This window comes from Salmo trutta, chromosome 24 (genome assembly GCF_901001165.1).
Source record: "Salmo trutta chromosome 24, fSalTru1.1, whole genome shotgun sequence".
Lineage (NCBI taxonomy): Eukaryota > Metazoa > Chordata > Actinopteri > Salmoniformes > Salmonidae > Salmo > Salmo trutta.
This window is the reverse complement of record NC_042980.1, coordinates 14,712,230-14,727,440: the sequence shown is the minus strand read 5'-3', so window position 1 is coordinate 14,727,440 and position 15,211 is coordinate 14,712,230. Positions and strand designations below refer to the sequence as shown.

General features: G+C 41.9%; 1 protein-coding gene across 6 annotated transcripts in view; it reads right to left on the bottom strand.

Moving 5' to 3' along the window:
• LOC115160763 (rap guanine nucleotide exchange factor 4-like) overlaps positions 1–9,856 on the bottom strand; it is a 51,265-nt gene extending 41,409 nt beyond the window's left edge. For 2 of the 6 annotated variants that reach the window (XM_029711140.1, XM_029711141.1), the window contains exons 1-4: positions 9,660–9,856; positions 7,229–7,371; positions 7,040–7,128; positions 6,043–6,189 (exon numbers count right to left, since the gene is read on the bottom strand). In XM_029711140.1, coding sequence (XP_029567000.1) covers positions 6,043–6,189; positions 7,040–7,128; positions 7,229–7,371; positions 9,660–9,820 — 540 coding nt within the window. In that variant the 5' untranslated portion in view covers positions 9,821–9,856. Of the gene's footprint in view, positions 1–4,976; positions 5,272–6,042; positions 6,190–7,039; positions 7,129–7,228; positions 7,372–7,715; positions 7,906–9,659 lie in introns of those variants that run through there. The other 4 variants (XM_029711142.1, XM_029711143.1, XM_029711146.1 and 1 more) reach the window with 4 other exon arrangements.
• Between the last annotated feature and the right edge of the window lie 5,355 nt (positions 9,857–15,211).

Sequence of the window (15,211 nt, the reverse complement as noted above, 5' to 3'; positions counted from 1 at the left end):
CTTTTTTACTGAAACAGGCATGGGGAGTACACTTTGTTATTGTTTCAACTGCTGATTGCGACTTTAAAGTCAATTATCTAAAAACATGTGCAAGCCGATTTTCATTCATGTTTGCATGAGTTCTAGCTGAGGTTTTTGTGTTCTGCCCACCATCGGTTGAGACACATGTTTATAAGCTTTTAAAATGATATCAACCGTTTCTCTTTTCCAGAGATTAATACATGGATGTCTCATGTTATGGTGGGGTATGCAAAATGGGTCAACTTTGAGCACATTGAATGTTTTGGCATTCAGGTGTATTCAGCACTTCTACAAAATGGGCAAATATGTATGGAAGGTTAGATTTACCCAGGTTGTAAATATGTTAGTATCTGAGGGCTGACCACTGCAGAAAAATATATCAAAGATTAAAGTAATAATTGGATACATGGACTATCCCCCCCCCACTACTGCAGTGAGGTAGTAATAACGAATGTCAATTTATTGGTGTGACTGGGAGAACAGACCAAAGCCCCAGGGTGTCAACAGTATTGCCAGTGTTGCATAACTGCTCAACTGCAGCCAAGTTAACCCTGAATCAGCTAAAAGAGAGACAGTCAAATTGGAGAGAAGTGTCTGTGTGAAATGGCCACTCTGTCAGTTGGCTTGGAGTGAAACAGGGGGAGAGGCAAGGAGATGAGCAGGTGCAGATGCATGTGTGTTAGTGGAGGAGCTCTGGTAAATGTGGACACCTCATATCCAGCCGCTGAGCCGCACAGGTCTGTCACGGCTGCTTTGGGGAAACAGAAGAATCCTGAATTGATTGGACAAAGATGACATATATAATCATGTAATTGTAAATCACAACTTGTTTTTGGTTTTCAATGGGCCAAAATTCACACTTTGATCGGTGACCCAAGCCTGGCCTGTCTAAATTGGTTTAGTACACTTTCAGTCAGCTTTAGACAAACGCTCTGGGAGGTTACAATAATGTGTTTGTAAAAGATTGGGAACGTGGCATGACAGGGAACACAAAGCTCGATTTTGAACAGTTCTGTACAGACTTTGTTTGTGACAAAGTAATTTATTAGATAAGGTTGGGTTACATCCACATTTTCAGAGACTGAAATAGTGCATGAGGAATTGTGAAGTCTACAATGCAGTGAATAATGGGCCATTGTGAATAAACTAAATTAGTAATTCTATGTCCTCCATTTCTATTCTCCTCATGTAATAACAGTGCATGGATATTCAATTCACATAGCCCCGACTACACCACTAAGTGCAAAAACAATGAAATGCAACCAAGAAAACTGAGAGAGTGCCAGATTTAGCAATTCTCCTCTCTACACATCATCCACTGGAGTGTGTGTGAGAGAGCGTGAGTGAGAGAGTGAGAGAGTGAGTGAGCGCAATGAATGTGCACATCTGATGGTGAATATACAGATGATGTAATCCCTTTGATCACTTATGGTTCCATCTGATTGAACAAAATCAGTCATGAAAAGCTGATTCTCTTCCAGGTTGAAAATCATTGTTCTAACGTTTATAACTATACAACGACTGCGAGAACAGATAAGGAGATAAATAGAAGTGTTGTTGATACGATAATCTCAGTGCTCTTTACTTATGTGTATATGCACTGTTCTCTGGGAATGACTTGGGTCTGCTGGCCTTTAGATGTAGTAAGAGTGTTTGCGCGCGCGGGCACACACACACACACACACACACACACACACTTGCCACCGGTCTTACACTGCCTATGTATGCGGATGACTCCACACTTTACAGGTCAGCACCCAAAGCCAGTGAGCTCAAAGTGGTCGCCCACCACCCCACCCACTGTCCTGCCTCCAACAGAGCCTCTCCTCAACACTGCATGGGCTTGCCCGTCATGCACAAACGCTAACTAGGCATGCCTTTGAACACTGTCGCTCCACTACCCTTCAGCACAGATGTACAGCGTATAATATAACAGAAAAGTGGGCTACAATAAAATCCTGGGTATGAAAGTGAATCCTATGTGCACCACAAGCACACAGAACAGAGACAGGGATCTGCTGGTTAGAGGCTACTGATCTAGATCGTGCTGTCATGCAAGAAAGCAAAGCACAAATCACAATTGTGTTGTTTCATTCTCGATGACCGACGGAAGCAGAGAACAAAAGTATAGGGTAAATTGATGATCAGGTCATTGGAGCCTCAGCCAGTGTTCCTGTGTGTGCAGAGCACAGCCCATGTCTGATATGTTAAATAAACAAGCACATGCCTGCCTCTCCCAATAACATAAGCCAGACTTGGATGTGCAGAGCGGGAGCCATGCCTGATAGCAGTGACAGTTGACATTGTTGTTGAAGGCGGGAGTCAGGGGAGTAGAGAAAACCAACATTGCATGTTCTAGCAACATTTCTGTGACTGCCACCACCTTCAGTGTCAAGCTGAGCGGGACAGTATATCAAACCATAATCACAAATGGTTTGTGTCCCATTCCCCTCAGCATGAACGGATGCAACGCTTTTGAAGAAGATTGACGGAGCAAAAATGTTCAAACGGGGAGCAAAGGCCATCAGTAGAAATACTTGTATAAAGGTATTTGAAGTGAAAATCCACATACTGCCTGGACTTTTTTTTTGTGATGTTTTGAATTCAGAGACTGGATGAAAAGTGTGTTCTGAATACTTAACATGGCAGCCATGAATAAATAATAGTCAGCCTATTCAGGCTGTGCTGTTCTCAGTCTGTAGGGGTGTTGAGGCCAAGGCTTTCTGCAGGGAGAGTGATCTCAGATGTGTGGGTGGAGTTGTGTGTGTGTGTGTGTTCATGCGTGTCAAGGCCCTCCCTTACCCTAAGCATCTTGTTCCTCGGGGGATGGACCTTGGGTTAGGACAACTCCGGTCAGCATCACCTCAACGTGACCTCTCTCTCTCTCTCACACACATATCTGTCTGTTCATCAACTCCCAAAGGAGCTACTCCTAATGGAACTACTACTCTTTGTTTCTTCAGACAAATCATTAAATACAGATAATACGCTGCTCAATCATTTTTAAGTCATGGCTTGAGGGAGACCATTTGCCTTTTAATGAGCTTTGTGTTTGACTCAATCACAACAACAAAAAACACACAATGTCAAGTCAGGTTGCCTATGCCGCTGGTAGTTAGTCTGCATTTACAATCAATTACAGCACAGTACAAGAGAGATATCGTAAACAGGCAGGGTATAAACAACTAAGAAAACTAAGAATTTATACAGCCCTGTGCTACTAGTAAGAGGATATCAGGAGCACTTTCTGAATTGCGGCATGTCTGACAGAAATAAATAGGCACCCCTGGACCGTCTCAAACCAAGGCTCCACAGGAAAGCACAAGCAGGGCCGAATATTCCTATAACAAGATGTGTCTAGCACCTTGACACATAGGAGAGAGGAGATTCTCAAAAGAACTGAAAGGGATGAACTCAATCTGGTTCCAATCTATGTTCTGTGAACGTGAGCAAAATGCTGAGTGACAGCATACAGTATAGGACCCAAAGTCGTATAGGGCCATACGACAGACACGCTGACAACATAATTCATTTAAAGCTCGTCAACGGGAAAGCTCACAGGGTTCACTTTTGATCGCCGTTCAGTCATTCACAGCTTGTGTGACATAGCTAACTCAGCATGTCAAGCAACAAAGTCATGATGGAGTGTTGTTTTGCTGAACCCAAGGTCTGTCATTGGCATTGGCTGGAGTGGCTAGAGCAAAGGAGATTGCTATCACTGAACACTATTTACAGCAATTAAAGACATGCTCCAGTACTTTGGTGACTAAGAAAGTATTTTCAAACCTCCAGCTTTGGGCTGGATGTGTCAATGTGTAGTTCATACATGATTAATCTATTAGCAGAATTACTGTCTTACCTCAAGTAGCCACAAAATAGTTTTCTTGAAGCTGTGCCATGGCATTTTCCCTACATTTCCCGGGAAATTTTGGGAAAATGGCGTGGCACAGCTTCAAGTCGAGTTCTAGCCAATGAGCTTAAGCCCCTCGCATTTTAGTGACAGCTAGCAAGAAGCCTCCCAGCGTTATCCAATGAGGTTGCAGGGCCGGGCCCAACAGCTCAGTGGACGAGAGAGAGAGAGAGGGATGAGAGAGAGCAAGAGAGAGGGGAATGACGTGGTGCACATATCTGCACGTGACATAGTACGCAATTTTGAGGGACCACTTATGGCTCATGAGTACTACTTTCAGAATTACTGGCTCAAAGGTATACAAAAGTATCAGATCATCTCTTTAAGCATGGAGCTGTGAGCTCCTACCTCCAATGACTAGGCTGTTTTAGTAATAGGAAAAAGTCAACGAAACAAAACATTTACATCATAGCGGGGGAGATGCAGACATCTCTAGACACTAAAGAATGTTCGTAAAGAATGTCCGACATTGCTCGTCCTAATATTTATATATCTTAATTCCATTCTTTTACTTTTAGATGTGTGTGTATTGTTGTGAATTCTTAGATACTACTGCACTGTTGGAGCTAGGAACACAAACATTTCACTATACCGGCAATAACGTCAGCTAAATATGTGTATGTGACCAATCAGATTTGATAACAGCCAAAAATGCTGTATGCCGAGACACGCTGTTGTTTCACCATCACTAACATCACAAGCTTCCTTCCCATTTGAAAAGTTTGAACTCATCAAACAAGTAGATTCATCCGTAGATATCATTGTAAAGCGGAAATAGTTTGAAACGAAAATTCCTTTAACATAACGACATAGTCATCCAAAGTCCTGAGCTGAAACCATCTTCAAATCAAACTGCCTACTATATAGTCGGTCATTATATCACTCAGTACTCCTTTTATTCCTGCTCTAAAAAGCTAACTGCAACCGTGGGTAGAAAATATTATCTGAAGACAGAACAAAAACATGCCCAATCAATGAAGCATGAGCAAATGTAAAATGATAATGTTCCTGCCTGGCAGTTAAAAGCCTTTTTCGGTAGGCTCACCTCAGACCAACCTTTCAGAAGAACTTATTCTCTGGATAGAGAGAGTAGTATTTCCATGTGGTTGTCCACAGCCTAAACACAGTAGGCTACATCCAGACAAGGCTCAGGTTCCAGTTCAAGTGAGGAGGACCAGCGAGTGACATACAGTCCATAGCTTTAACACTAACAGCCCCCTGCCTGCCCTCTGCTCTCAGAGGAAACCAGCTCTCTCACTCAGGAAGCCAGTGTAGTGGCTCCACCAGGACAGACAGGGGCCTCTGGACAGTGTGGCACCTCCATCCCGGCCAACTCAGTGCATAGTACCTTCCTGTACTGCTGGGGGGTTGGAGGGGGGGGGGGGGCTCAGTGGGGCAGGAAGGGACACAGTGGCAAGGGATATAACTGTCTAACCTGCTGCGGAGACATTCAGATATCATTACTGCTCTTCAAAAAATAATTTCCCATGGAATTATTATGCCCTGAGTACAAGGAACAATGTTCCACAGATATGGGCAAAGAATCTTCGCAGGGGTACTATTTTTCCTAGACTAATTGAAGAGGAGAATGGCTCCAAATGTTGACTTAAATGATGAAGCGAGCGATCTAACCACAATCCTCAATGTATCCACACAATATGAAGAAGTGCACAGAATCTCTATAACACTGCACTTCCCCCTAGTGGTCAAAAGGTCTAATGAAACTTTAAAACAGACGCTTCGTGAACTACCACTAAAGAAATACTATCCCAATTAAAATATATATAAAAAAAAGGCTATTTCTTGTGGTCTACTTTAAGCATTCATGTCCTGCTCATGTGATCTATACACAGTGTATAAACACAAGTAAAAACCAATGCCTCAGAGACACCTCAAAGGGTAAACAACTTACCAACAATTCTGCACGCTCACTTCTGCAAAGATCAAAGAAAATGCCAGAATATAGAAGCCCCACAAAGCCTCATTATTTTCAGCGTGGGTATTATCAGTCCACTGATACTTAACTACAGCTACTATCTAGGTAAGTCATACTGGATGGTGTATTGAAAGCATGAATCCACAATAGCGAGGAGTACTGCAGAGGTGCTTACCTCCCACAGAGACTTGAACTCCCTCTGGTCGATGCGGAGGAGTTCACTGAATTCCCGGGTGACAATGGTGGCGTGCCGAGGGGTGTTATCCAGGATCGACTCCCCAAACGCTGTCCCAATCCCCAGAGTGCAAATCGTAACCGCATCCTACAAGAGACACCAAAAAGCATCTCTTCTTGGATGGTTCCTGGTTGTTTGCAATAGGAGGAGACAGGGAAGAAGTAGGGAGGACTACGCTAATCAAATGTGTTTATTCCCTTAAAAAATGGGCCTCATTGAGAGGCACTCAAAGTGCTAGGTACGGGCAGTGATCAGATCACACCCAACGGTGGGGCGCAATCTAGCAGCACTGAACACTTGCATTAGACAAAGAGCTTCTAAAATCACTCCAATCAACACAGGGCCAGGCAGACTTGGACATACGGGTCACTGGTAATGATAGGAAAAGACTCCTGGTGTTCCCAAGGTTAGCAATCTCAAATCATTGTGAAGTAAAGTGCCCTTTCTAGTTGGCTCTTCAGATGAGCTCCAGGGTTAATGTGCATCTTGATCTCCTCATGCACATGCTACAGAGCAGTTCATCCTTTTTGACGCAAGAGGAGACTAATACAACTAAAGGTAGGCTTATTGGAAAGATTTTCGCCAATCTCAGGAAATACATAAGGAATACCAATTATTTTTTTGCAGGAAAGTGGACACCTCTGATATGCCTATTTTATTTGGTATTTAACGATTGTATGAAAAAATATGAAGATTAGCTATAGGGCAATTTATTTTTGGAACCAACGAATCGATTGGCTACGGGGCGAGTGATTTATATTCTACAGGAAAGTAATTCACAGTAAGTCAGGGAAGTGGTTTTAATATGCCATTTCGTTTTGCAATCTTGTTCATTTGCAATATTTTACGCCATCGACTGTTTATGGCATCTACTCAATAAATACTATTGCTTTTCATTAAAAGGGGTATAATTACAGGAATAGTCAACTGTTCTTACCTGATGATTTACTGTCTCTGACACTTTGACATCAAGTGAGCCAGAGAGGACAGCATACCAGCTGGTACCAATATCTCCTTGACGATATACTACAGAAGAAAATACATGATGTGAGAACATATTTGTAGATATGCACAGAGTAAGAGTCTTGCTAACATACTGGTCTTTGAACATAATTGCAAGACTTACATGTGACGCCTCTCTCCAGACATTCGTAGTATCCACACAGGCATATCTGTTGTAGGAGGCTAGGGTGGAACCGCTCAAAGGCCTTCACACGTTTCAGCCTGGCCAGTATGATGTCCACATCTTCCCCAGAGCGCTCAGCGGGTCTGAACGGAGAGGAAATGTCCTATCAGTCAGTTATTCAGCACAACATTAGAGAAATAGGAAAATAACCCTGTGTGACGCTGAGCACCGGCGAACTCCTGTCACCTTAAACATTCCACTCCGTTCATATCCTCTCGTTTAGTGCCAAAAAACAGATTGCAAATGTCTGCTAATGTTTGTTCACGTTGCTAACGTTTTCAAGCATTTTCCTATATCTGTATCGTTAAAAGTGACTTTATGCCCTGATATGTTCAAATGTATTATGTATTGGCCATTGATATTGAAACGAGTGAAAGGGATGCATTATTAAGTGAGAAATTCATGTTAATTGATGAAATAGGCCTACCTGTTTAGGTGCATTTTGGAATATCCCAGATGGGTTTGGGCATTTAACCTGTTCAGGGTGCTCATTTAAGGATGGCTGTAGTGATATGTTGTCCCCGTGTTCTCTAAGCCTCGTCCGGGTTTGGCCGGTGTAGGCCGTCATTGTAAATAAGAACGTGTTCACTACAACTATTTTCCACATTCTGACACACTTTCAACTCTCTGACGTTGAGATAACTTCTCCCCACACTGATAAAGTGTAACAAGATGCCTGGAGGCAGATTCAGAAAGATACTTCCTAAATGTGAGGACACAGTTGCATATTCAGCTATTCCCATTTCCTGTCATTCCCTTCCGAAACGGCGCCAAATTGTATCACGTGAGTTAAAACTTTTCATCATGACATATTATGGCTGCTTATTCTGTAACCTACTAGCCAACCATTGTATCACATAATACATATTTGTGAGACTACCTGTCTTTGTAGTTGGTATAGGCATTTTTCTTCCTGTTACGTTAATGCAAGAGTAGATCAATGAAAATATGAAACGCTATATTTAGCCATTCACATTGTATTTGCGCGTACATTTGGTGTGGAAAGTGACAGACGAATTTACAATTACACAACCAACCAAAATTTAGTCAAAAAGTCTGCGCTGTAAATGTCAAACATCTACATCATCAGGTGAGCCATGTTTGCCTGCAGGTGACGATAAGCCACACCAAAAGCAACTCGTTTAAGCTGCGCTGCCTAATGTGCCTAGTACGCTCTACAGTGACAAAGGGACATTTACTGTGTAAACACATTTGGCAAGCGAGTCACACGGCCGTGTGGCTTAATGCACTCTCTCTCTCATGGAGGTGAAAGTGCCCAATGGAGAGACCACAGAGGAGGTTTCCCTGGCGCGCTGGGGCCTCTTCTCCTTCCGGTCTCCTGCAGCCTTATCCACAGCTCAGTAATCAGAGCAGCCGCCTGAGGGCCAACCATGTCTGCCCCCGCCTTATCTCTCTGTGTTAGAAATAATCTTTCAGACAGGTAGCTTTGTATCATGTTACTCTGGGCAAAGCTAGAATGGCAAGTTTAAAGCTCTAGAGCAAATCAACAGTGAAACAGCACAACCTCTCACCTGTATCACCTAATAGCTGATGCAATACATATCCTTTCTATTTTCCTGACAGGTTCTTCACCTTTACAATGCTGTTCCATTACATAGTCCAGGAGGTATTCCCTTGCATTTACAAATCTCACTTGATTATAAGAATCAAATGAGTCATGTATTTCTGACCAAAGGTTATAATCTGCGTGAAGAGTAGTGCAGTAGTAGTAGGAAACATTGATTTGTAAAGGGACGATCCCATGGTCAAGTGACCATCATGGCGAAACCTGCTGTATCAGTCCTAAATATAGTACGATCATTCAACACTCAATGACTGATATTTCCATCTAAATCATTCACCCAGTGGCGCTCCCTAGTCACTCAACTGACTTCACGGAGTGCACAAACAGTTGGGACCTTAGCAGTTTGTAAACTGGTTCTTGTCGATCTCCTTGTGACATTTGATGTAAACTACTGGCCCACTATTTATTTCAGAATCATCAGCTAGTACTGTAATATGCTAATGAGAACTGAATGAACATCCACGCTGAGTCCGTTCATATCTGTTTAAGAATAAATGGGCTGGAAGTATAAAATAAAAACGGAGCCTAGAGCAGTGTTTCAGACGACATATTTGTGAAGACAATTTATAAAGGCAGAAACCAAGCGACTACGTATAAAATTACGACTACGTATAAAATTCACTAGTTCGGCAACATATGGCAATGTGGATGATAACCTAGTTTTGTAATGCAAGTAAACACAGCCTTCACTGGTCCCATTGGAAGGAAATGCCTACAAATAAATTGAGTATTGTGAAAAGTGAGAAGTTGGTTTCCAAAAAACATTTGAAAGAAATTTGAAATTACCTTTTATCAAGGCAAATAATCCATTCTGCAGACGCAGAGGAATGGCCAGTGTGCGCTGCTACCATTTTCGGCGAGATCATAGACTTGGTGAAATAAAGACTTCCATTAAAGAACAGGAGCGAAAGGGGCATATAGACCAATAAAAAGAGGTGCTGATGCATCGCTGAATTGAACCGTCCCCTGTTCACTCGGTCAGTCTAACATGCAAGGTGCCCTTTCGTGATCTTTATAGCGCAATAGTTTACTTGAGTGGAACATTTTGAAGCATCTTTTTTTATATATATATAAAAAGCTGATATTTAGGAGGTGTTTTCTAAAAACAAAATATTTATACGATAATATTTTTTGGGCTATGAATTACAACTGTACATTTGGCAGGTTTCCAAAAGCAATACAGACCTGGGAGTTTTTGCTTGTAAACAAACACTGTATAGTCCATAGCATCAAAACATGGTTAGAACTATAATTTTTTTATATGATAGATGGTCAGTCCTTGCATCTGAAGCTCTGTCTATGAATTTGAGAATGTTTATATATCTGCAGAACCACCCCTCAACTGTTAACCAAAAGTAATGGGGGACGACCACATTTTAAATCCAGACATTTGTGGTGTGCAACCTTGCCTGATGACCAAGGTTTGATGGAAATCGGTTACAGTGGTGCCTTGACTCCTATCACCAGAGAGCTGGTATCAGTCAGCTGTTGGTGTTGATAGGGAGAGGAGGAGGTCAACCAAAGGTGAATAGAAGGGTGAATGTAACAGAGGTAATGTCCTGGGTTGTCTGTCACCTTAATGATGATGGATAACCTTACCTGAGACCTAAAGGCAGCTATTTCCTCCGGAAAGGAAGCTACTGTAGCTCGGATATGTGCAGACTTTGGAATAGGCTACAAAGCCATTATGACTATGGAGGTTCGATTGCAGTAGATTATACAAGCACACTAAATACAAAGCAATGCAGACAAGCGATAAACAGCACAGGAGCTGTGAAGGCCAGTCACTACAGTGACAGCACTGCAGCAAAATGATTGGGAGGAAACAGTCAAATGCTTTTATATCCACTGTAAGAAAATACCTGCAGTCTGCCCATGGGAGTGGAATAGTCACTGTTGGAATTGCACACTGGTAGCTGTGGATCACAGGACAATTATGGTGCTATTCAATTGGCAACCCGAGAGAGATTTCTGTTTTTGTAATTTAGCAAAAATCACTCATTAACATTGATTTGAGTGAACCAGAGTACTCTGGTTTCCAACCATCTCTCTGATTGATTTGGAGAACCTCTTGCACTCTGTGCTCAGACATTCAGATGAAAAAGAGCCATAGGAGCCCTACGGTAGCTAGCTGCAGGCTCTGTCACTCTCATTCAACACACTGACTACAACACCGAAAAAGCAACTCAAGCCCAATTGGGTCTATGGATTGGCAGCAGGGGAACGTTCCACACGTCTCCCATATACAATATCCGAAGTCCAGACGGTGTGTGTGTGTGTGTGTGTGTGTGTGTGTGTGTGTGTGTGTGTGTGTGTGTGTGTGTGTGTGTGTGTGTGTGTGCTATAACCAGGGAGTCAAGAGGCAGCAGCTGCTGAAGACAGATGTGCCAAACAGCATGATTTAAATGGCCAGTCAGCACATCAGGGGAATTCTGTGCTGCAGGATATTAGTATGTTATGCAGGCAGGGGTATAGTGTGACATTTGAAGCTCCATGCGTTGAAGTCATGTAGCAGGAAGCGAGGACAGACAGGGAATAACATTCCCTTATGCCTGCTCTAGTGCACTTTGGCTGCTATTTTGGCCATAGAATGTATTTTTTTCAGTTCAAATACAGTTAAACTTTTATTACATAGATTGTTTCTTGTCTTTCCCTTTAGAGTTGCCTTGGTAACAAACTGAGACATGGGAATGTAAAAGTAATGGCTATCTTATCTTGCCTCACTAGCTGTGGCAGTATTTTCCTGAATCCACTATGTGTTTGTTAACAAGACTGTAATTCATGTTTGAAAGTGCCATCCGATTACTGCTTTTACTCCATAATGACCTCACTGAATTGGGAATAAAAACAATGTGGGGAACACAGTATACATTGTTTAAAAGCTACTATTTTGACATGCGATTATCATCACAGTGCTGATTTTATTTAGGAAAATGTCTGCTCTCACCTTTTGTTCACAGCCATTTACTTTTCTGTCAGAAGATGGCAGCATTCAGCGTGCATCCTGTCCAGTAACATCATGACATCCTTTAATTTCCAACTTTTGAATACTGTATACTTATCCAACTGCGCACAGGCCACAGCTCACATACCACTGTCAAGTTTGATCCACTGTTATAGAGATTGGGTCTATCTGCGGTGGTGACAAACCACAGTTTGTGTTTGTAAACTGTAATTGCCATCATCTGAAGAGAAGTCTGCTGCCATCACCATAGTTACACCCTCTCTTCTGGAGGTGGAATTTGGAATTGGTCAGGAGGATGGGGTCATATGAGCTACTCCTGCTCAGGCGTGCAGAGCGTGGACACAGCACACATTCCGCTAATACTGCATACCGCCAGCTGCAACATGCCACCATATGAAAGACACACCCTGCCAATTAACACTACGCCACACTCCCTATAGGCTAAGAATTAGTGGCTACTGTCGACAAGTTTTTATTTTCAATAAGACATTTATCCACATTGTTACATATTATATATTATGTTTAAAATACAGTATAGACAAAATCATGTAAAAAATGGCTTAATGAATAACCCATTGATAACACAGTGAACTGCTGAGGACATACTGTGTTCAGAATTAATATAATATATGATTTGATTAATGTAATGTAACATTAAAGTCTCAATATGGTACATATTTCCAGTCATGGAGTCAAAAGTGGAAATCTGGATGAGGTCTGTGAAGTTTGACTGATGGAATATAATATCATTTCTGGCAGATATGAAACATTGAGGAAAACAATCAGTAAACACTTCAGAGATTTGATCTGTGAAGACCTCAGAGATTTGTATAACATGACTAAGAACTTTAACAGAAAACAGGCCATTTCAAAAATCTGTGGTGCTGGCATGGAAAGTAGTTCACTCGAGAGGGCCTCTGCTCAATGGGCTGCGTTTACACAGGCAGTCCAATTGTGATTTTTTTTAAACTAATTTGTCTTTTGACCAATTAGATCAGCTCTGAAAAATATCTGAAGTGATTGGTCAAAAGACCAATTAGTTGAAAAAATATCAGAATTGGGCTGCCTGTGTAAATGGATTGAGGCATATCTGGTTTCTTTTCTTGCCATAAGACTGTACATTATTGGCCTCCCGAGTGGCGCAGTGGTCTAAGGCAGTGCAAGCTGTGCTACTAGAGATCCTGGTTCGAGTCCAGGATCTTTCATAGCCGGCCGCGACCGGGCGACCCATGGGGCGGCGCACAATTGGCCCAGCGTTGTCTGGGTTAGGGGTGGGTTTGGCCGACAGGGATGTTCTTGTCCCATCGCGCACTAGCGACTCCTGTGGCAGGAAGGCCGCAATGCACGCTGTCACGGTCGCCAGGCGAATGGTGTTTCCTCCGACACATTGGTGCGGCTGGCTTCCGGGTTAAGCAGGCATTGTGTCAAGAAGCAGTGCGGCTTGGCTGGGTTGTGTTTCGGGGGACGCACGGCTCTCGACCTTCGCCTCTCCTGAGTCCGTACGGGAGTTGCAGCGATGGGACAAGACTGTAACTACCAATTGGATACCACAAAATTGGGAAGGAAAAGTTGTCAATTTTTTTTAACAAAATAAACAACAAATATATATATTTTAAAAGGGTCTCTGGATTAACTATCTAATGTTAAATTTAGTAGTGAACTGTCTTGTGCAAGTTTTAAATTGACACAAAGGTATAAGCTAGAGATGACGTGCAGGGATTTGTAGTTGATGCTAATTAGCATTTTCAAATCTGAGCGTAAATAGACTAATATATTGATAAAAGTCACCTTGTCCAAGAGAGATTTGCATGGTTATCAAAACGTCACACCAAGGTAAGCCTACACGAAAAGCAGCCCTTATTTGAGTATTTCTAAAATTCCCTATGGAAAAAATAATTGGTGGAAAAACAATTGGAACCATTTCCCTGTTTGACCGCTAGGTTTCATGGGCATTATGACACCTCCTCTAATACGGTGTATTAAGACTAAGTGGGACCCTTTTTACATTGACAATCTTCTGTAACCTCTTTTGACATCTATCCAACATATTATCCCCAAAAAATATACATTTCTGAAATCCTCAAGATATTTCCTAAATCACACACAAAAACAAATGTTGATATCATATTCACAGGAGGCATGACACACCCATTTGCGTGCACTGAGTAAAAAACATATTTTCAGTTTGGATTTGGTAGACAGCAGGATAGATAAACTGGGACACCATTATAGTCCTAATTGTACCCCAATGACAATTCAATTTGTTTGATTAGGAAGCATTGAGGATTTCAGAAATGCATCATGAGTTGGGCTATGTTGGATCGATATCTGAAGAGGTTACAGAAGATTTCAACGGAAAAAGTCTCCCACGTTTTCTGAATTCACGTTCTTAACTGACTTGCCTAGTTAAAAAAAAGGTTAAATAAAATGTTTAAAAAAAATACTGTTCCACTTTAGCTACTCCATCATGCTGGCCTATTGAAACATAATATTGGCAACTTCATGTATTTTGATGCACCAATACATAGTATGCACATTTCCATCACAATTTCACACAGTGCATTATGTAACCTTAACTTTTTTTTCCTGTTTTGATGTTATGTCACTGATCTTGCCATGTGCTTTGCGGGGTGAGCTCCCTGTTTGAAGCTTACTTGGACTGCAACCCTCTTTGATTTCACACAAATTAATGGATGTGATTTTTATAATGTGGTTTCTCTGCAAGGACTTCACAATAGTTGTGATTTCCTCGTCAGACCAAGCTGTCCCCGTTTGTATGATGTTAACAAGCTCTGACGAAGGCCAAGATTACAAGAAACACTTTTCAATGAGAAAACAAAAATCTACTTTGGGTAAGAAAAACTTTTTCAAAGATGTAGACTACGACGGAATAGGCCTACTCGTGATCAAAAACGACTTAGTCTACATTTGAACACCACGGCAGAAGCTTTGCTATTCTGTATCTTCCCAATTAAGTAGCCTAGTTTTGTTGTTTGGCTACTTGAAGAGAACTAGGGCCTATCAATGAGTATAACATCTTGGCAATTAAACCATACTAGATTTTTTTTTACATTTCCAATCCTGAAATATTTTCCAATACTGAGAATGCGTCATGCACGATTGCGTTGTTGGTTAATATCGGTAGCACATCGCCATATCTGATTATTAGCTGCTGTCAAAGCTAAAATGAGTATGACATCCGGGCATTTAAAGTATACTCGGTTTTCGAAATGTCACATACTATGAAACGTTATTTTTTTCCCACATACTCAAACGGTATGTATGGGTATTCAGACACTGTCATTGACTTTGAAAGAGGGATCTCAAAGGAGCATAGGGGAATTTAAGGGTGCGTCTCAGTCACCAGATCTCA